Source organism: Cynara cardunculus (genome assembly GCF_001531365.2).
Source record: "Cynara cardunculus var. scolymus isolate 2C chromosome LG 15, CcrdV1, whole genome shotgun sequence".
Classification (NCBI taxonomy): domain Eukaryota; kingdom Viridiplantae; phylum Streptophyta; class Magnoliopsida; order Asterales; family Asteraceae; genus Cynara; species Cynara cardunculus.
In genome coordinates, this window is record NC_037542.1 from 10,880,385 (window position 1) to 10,887,106 (window position 6,722).

The 6,722-nt window shown below is 28.8% G+C and overlaps 1 protein-coding gene across 3 annotated transcripts; it reads left to right on the forward strand.

Moving 5' to 3' along the window:
• Positions 1-1,615: 1,615 nt before the first annotated feature.
• Positions 1,616-3,796, forward strand: LOC112527962 (E3 ubiquitin-protein ligase RMA1H1-like). 3 transcript variants are annotated; one of them, XM_025138831.1, is made up of 2 exons: positions 1,616-1,783; positions 2,850-3,796. In XM_025138831.1, exon 2 carries the CDS (start codon positions 2,884-2,886, stop codon positions 3,619-3,621), a length of 738 nt encoding a protein of 245 aa, XP_024994599.1. In that variant the 5' UTR covers positions 1,616-1,783; positions 2,850-2,883; the 3' UTR covers positions 3,622-3,796. The 3 variants fall into 3 exon arrangements, 2 of the variants coding, with proteins under 2 accessions (XP_024994599.1, XP_024994598.1); XR_003070788.1 differs by lacking the exon at positions 2,850-3,796 and adding an exon at positions 1,907-2,381 and having other exon boundaries at positions 1,624-1,783; XM_025138830.1 differs by lacking the exon at positions 1,616-1,783 and adding an exon at positions 1,790-1,914.
• Positions 3,797-6,722: the final 2,926 nt, after the last annotated feature.

Below are 6,722 nucleotides of genomic sequence, written 5' to 3' on the forward strand. Positions count from 1 at the left end.
AATAGTAGCATGATCGTGGTGGGTGGCAGCGACATTAGTGATGGGGGTTAAGGGTGGGACATCATGAACAATAGTAGCATGATCGTGGTGGGTGGTGATGGAATTCAGTTCCTTCCATTATGCCAAGGAATGATGAATTCATTAACTTGTGGAATTCAATGTAATTTGAAGGATTCCATCCATTTCAAGAAATGAACCAAACAAAAGAATTGGAATTTGGTCAAAGGAATTGTGGTGGGTGGTGATGAAATTCAATTTCTTCCATTATGTCAAGGAAATGATGAATTCATTAACTTGTGGAATTCAATGTAATTTGAAGGATTCCATCTATTTCAAGAAATGAACCAAACAAAAGAATTGAAATTTGGTCAAAGAAATTTGTCATTCCAATTTCATCAAATTCATTCGAATTCCGCGAACCAAACGACCCCTAATTTTTTAATTTTTATAAAGTAATAGGATAATTCTAATTAATTAAAATAAAATAAAAATTATAAAAAATACCCAATTAAATTATTATGTTTAATGCTTTATTTTTATTTAATGTAACTTAAATCATTGATTCAAACGGTTGAAGCCTACAAACATTCTTGCAAATTAAATGGGTTTTCGTTTAAACTTCCATATATATATATATATATAAAAGTTATTAAATTAATAATAATAAAAAAAGGGGTGGGCTAAATGCACCCCTATGTATTGCTTAATGCATCCCTACCATGAATTTCTTCCTCACACACATCAACATCAATACATGTTTTTTACATTTCCAATACTTGAAATGACTTGATTCTGACATGAAATGGGGTGCCATTAGCACTCCCCTAAAAAAAAGAAGCCATAGGGTACTAAAATTAAGAGAATAAAAGAAGAAGGCGACGTAGCAATCGTTCATGGAAAGTGACATTGATCTCATCTACCATTATTCTCCGTGCCATTCTTCTTCTTTATTGGCTTGAAATTCTTTTTCTTTTTCTTTTTAAAATAAAATAACTTTCAATCATTTCTCTTTTTCTTATTTTAGAATCTCTTTGATCAAAATTCTAATAACATAATGATTACCACTTGTCTAAATAACCCTACATAAAATATCTTTTTTGTTTTTGTCTCTTTTACGAAATATTCTAAGAAAATTGACTTAAATATCATTTTTCACACTTAAATTGGCCCATCAACCATTCCTTTTATGAGTTTATTCAAATATCTCTACTTCTACAATATAATTACGTCCGTAATACCTGGCCCTTGAAATTACAGATTTATGTTGAATTTGAATTTTTTTCTTTATATATATTTTAACTAATATTACGAACCTGAATATCGTAAAAATAAAGAAATTTTGATAAATTAAGGAGAAAAATAATCAATTTAAATACGAAAAATATCATACAAATCAATTTGGACTTATTTATTTATTTAAATAGTTATAAAATTGGTTATTTATGATAACAACCAGTGTGCGGCGAATCTGGAACTTTACAATATTTCCAAAAAGGAACTTAAATACTATATTTTATTAGAAAAGGATTATAAAAATATTATGTATTGGCAAACGTGAGGAGGATAATTTAATTTGGTATACATCTCCCTCTCCCTCTCCCTCTACCTCTGCCTCTATATATGTATATATCTATATCTATATCTACCTCTCTTCTCACGTATACGATACCTCTCTTCGCGATTATCAAACCCACCTTCTTCAACTCTTCCTACTTTCAATTCAACATCTTCCATCCAAAAACGCCAAAAAAAAAAAAAAACCCTTCTATTCGCTCAATCTTTGGTAAGTCCTACTCTTTCAATTTTTATTATAAAAGGGATCGAAACCCTAAATCTGTTTTCTGATTCTCTTATCTTTCTGCATAACGTTCTGTGCTACCTCTGTAACTCATCTATGCACATACAGGATCATGAGTTCGTAACGACTTCTCCTCATGAATTCTTCATACCTGATTGTTGATTTCACACCCGATTTTGCTTTTGGTTCATCTAATTGTTTGTCAATTTGTGATAGCACCCAAATATTTCGATTTGATGATTTTTTTACCATCGTACGGTGTAATAATTTGATGCTGATAACCCGATAAAAGTGGTATTCGAGATATTTTTCATCATCATCGCTGGGGACGATCGATCAATCCCATACTGCTGCAAGTTTCTTTTTTTCGTTGAAATGATCAAACAGCATCAGAAGATGCATACAATATGATTTTGTGTTTTTCTAGGAGGAAATGTTTTTTTTTTTCATATTTTTCTCTCTAGGATTGAAGAGGAGAACCATAAAAAGATAGAAATTTCTAAGGATTTTTGGGGGTGTTGATAGAGGATATTAAACCATTTGCAGTTTTTTTCCCCTTACATTGATTGTGTGATTATAATTGTATTGGGCCTGGTTTAGATTTATTGTTTAGAATATCTGAAAGAGCTTTTGTTGATGATAAAAGTGCAGAATAGGATATTATGATGATTCCATTTCATTTGGGATTAATATTAATGATTAAACAAGTTAATTAGAGGTTTAATAATCAAGAATATGTTCATAATTTTACCCACCAATTCAATATTATAGCAATTGGGTTAGGTGGTAAGCCTATCCTTATCTAATATCAATATCAATGGCTAATTAATTAAAAAAATATAGGGAATTGTTATCTATTAAGCCATAGTACAATAATTACTCCATCTGTCCAACAATGGTGACTTTTAATTGTTCACAGATGTGGTTCTGCGTGTACATGACAACATACACATCATTTATGTACTATTTACGTCTATATACAAGTGGGTTCCAAAACTGACTTACTGCAAGCCTGAAAAAGTTCTAAACTTTTAATCTTTTACTGTTTCAGATATCAACAATCAAGAATTACTTATCTGAATCRCATGGCCATGGAGCAATATCTCCAGGATTCAGTACCAGAAAACAACTTTAACAAAGAGGATGATGCCTCTTTAAAGTGGAAATCCTCAACGGAATCCGTTGATGAGTCTGAAAACAGTCCTTCAGGTGGTTTCSACTGCAATATCTGTCTGGATACGGTCCACGATCCAGTGGTGACACTATGTGGGCACCTCTACTGTTGGCCGTGCATTTACAAATGGATCCACCAGCAAAGAACCACATYTGAATACCCAGATAAGAAAAATGTCCAGTGCCCTGTATGCAAAAGCGAAGTCTCCCAAAAGACCATAGTCCCATTATACGGCCGTGGCCAGACCACTGAACCATTATCTGATGAAAAAGGTCAGGATCTTGGCATCATGATCCCACGAAGGCCCCCAAGTCCCAGATGTGGTCTACACACCATCCCCACTCAGCAACTTAACCATCGGAATCATCAACAAGCACCAATGGCTATAACCATGCCTGGTCTTGGTGGCATGACCATGACCAATATGATCAATCCAACGAGCCCAACGACAGGAATGCTTGGAGAGATGGTGTACGAGAGAATTTTTGGTAATTCGCACCCCAGTTTATTTGCATACCCGAATTCATACAATCTAGCAGGGATCAGTACTCAACGGGCAAGAAGGCAGGCAATGCAGGCGGATAGATCCCTGAGCCGGATATGCTTTTTCTTGCTATGTTGCGTGATATTGTGCCTTGTGTTATTTTGATAACGTTTGAAAAACCCACTATGTGTATACTGTTGTAGGAATGTATGTAGTAGAATTGGTTGGTTGGTTGGTTGGCTGGCTATCTAACACTGTGGTTAGAATTGTTGTCACACCGAGTATGTTAATAGTTTCTTTTGCCTACTTGTGAAGTTTTATTTTATGAATTCACTTGTTGGAATTGGGTGTTTTGGAACTCTATTTGTATGCTGATAATTGATTTTTGGTTGCAAAGGAATTATTGTAGCATTTTGGTCCTTTTTCAAGGGCATGGGATTGGCTTATCCACACAGCCTCCTCCACTTGCCTTTATCCATTATTCCACCAATATATTGATAAGTTGTGTCGCATTTTAGCATTTATTTTCTTATTGTCCTTCACTCAATTATTTCCTTTTTTTTTTTAATTTAAAGATGGCAAATCGGTTATTCTTCAGATGCTCAATTACTTCTTATCTCTATCGTTTTAAGACAATGTTTGACAATTATGAACTCCTTAGAAGCTATTTTAAACTTACTTGAAATGTACTTGTACAATTCAGCAAGTCACATCTTCATTTAAATATTTTATTTATTTTTTACCTCAGTCGATGTTATAATATAGTTTTATATGATTTGGAAAAAACAATGATGTTTTTATTTTTCAATAAAACATATATTTGAAGATATCATAAAAATTTGACAAAAATATATCGATATTAGTATCAAATTAACTATTTAAAATTCCTTATTTTTTGTGTAATTTTTAATTTAGTTTTTTTTTATAATTTAATTTAAGTTCAATGACGAAGTAATTTATATTTGGTTTAATAATATAATTTTCTTATAAAGATAATAATTAATTATTTTGTTAGAATTCGATAATTATCCTAATTATATTTTAGATTTTTTATATTTTATAACAAGATGTTTATCCTCTATTTGATTATGTTTATCCGCAGTTAGTTACACGAATTCAAACATAGAGTTTTAATAAGTTGTACTTGTGCATAATTTACTTATAATCTTGAAATTTAAAGTAATATGCATCAATATACACTATTTCATGCATAAAAAATGATTTATAAGAGTTTTTGTCAAATACTTTATGATATAATATAGATAAGAAATTGTTTGAATCGACAAATGTTAACTTATTGAAACATAACTCTATAAGTTTTTTGTCATTTTCTTTTAATTATATGCTTAATTAATACTAATCGTTTTTTATTTATTATTAAATATTAAATATAATTTATTAATTAATTTAATTGTAAATAATTTATTAATGTTAATTATTAATTATTTAGAATTATCATTAATCCTATTAATTTTTATTTTTGTTTATTATTATCAATATACTTAGTTGTCAAAAATTTAATTTAATTTTTTCGTAAGTTGCATGAATATGAAAATTATATTTTTTTTAGTTTCACAATTAATGAAACTTTGATAAGTTAGTTTACTTATTGATTATCTTTCAAAGATATATTAGTTAAGTAAAATATTCAATATTTATCAACTTTATTTTTATTCATATTTTATATACTAATAATTTTAAAACCATCAAGTAATTTAGATTTATTCAAAATTCATATTTAGTTGAAAAAATTCCAAATTTATAATAATATTATATAATATGAACTTGTTACCTACCCGTGCAATATGATATGATGTGAAATTTCGAAAAGATGTAAGCGGACGTATCAGTTATTTGAAATTGTCAGACCCTACACTTTATTGATTGTAATCTATTTGATGTTGAATTTTGACAACCGTTGGTCATGCATGAGATGTCGTATTATGGAACTATTTATAATAATAATAATAATATATATATATATATATATATATATATAAATTAATAATCACATTAAATTCTATCAACTAATATATTATATTATATAATTTTTTATCTATAGTTTGTATTAATTAACATATTATATTATTAACAATTTACTTTAACTATATTATGAAATATTAGAACTGACTAATTTTTTAACATGTCATTTGGTCATTTTATAACTTTCAACTAGTTTATCAGCTAGTTTGTAGTAAGCATGATTAGTTCATCTCACCTAATTTATAAGCTATCAGATAACTTATTAAACATCAGTTAACGCATCTCCAACCAAACCACTAAAAAAAACACTAAAATGATAGGTCCATTGGACACTAAAAAAATCAACTCCAACCACAAACTAAAAAAGGGAAATTGACTCAAATGACAATTTTTCACACTCAAATTGGTCTCATAACTATTTCTCTTCTAAGTTTACCCAAATGTCACTACTTCCGTAATATCCATGTCAGTAATATATGCTAAAAGACAAAAAAAAAATCAAATTTAACCAGTTTACCATCGCAATTGCGAACCTAGGGGTTGCTATTGTGGACCTGGCCATCGCAATTGCAGATTTGTGTTGAATTTTTTTTGTTGCCTTTTTAGCTAATATTGCAAACCAGAATATTGTGGAAATAGTGACATTTGAGTAAACCTGGGACTCCGAAAGATAAATGGTTTAAGAGACCAATTTGGATGTGAGAAATGGTCACTTGAGTCAATTTCCCACTAAAAATTATAATAATAGTAAACATCTTAATATATCAATTTTTTAATCAATATATATATATATATATATATATATAATTATAAAAACTTGATATTATATTAATATATATTTATAAAGACCAACTTTATTGAATTTCAAATATAGTTGCCAACGTCTTTTACCTTTATTATAGTATTAAATTGAAAATAAAAATACCTCAAATTTTATGTTTCTAATGTTGGATTAAAAATGATGTTAGCTTATCGGCTATTTTATCAAATATGAACTAAGTTATAACCAATTAAACTAGTCTTGGTTATAACTAGTTAACTGGTAAAAGAAATACATAAAAAATCATAATTGGTAACCATTGTTGCTTTTATAGTTTTTTTAATTATATTTAAATATAATTTATATTAAATAAAATGTTATATAGTCCAATCAAATAGTATTTCATATATCTATGGTATATTATAAAGTATTTAACAAAAATTCTTAAAAACTATTTTTTATGCACGAAGTACTGCTTTATAAAAATTATATTATCAAACGATAAATAAATTATTTCGTTATT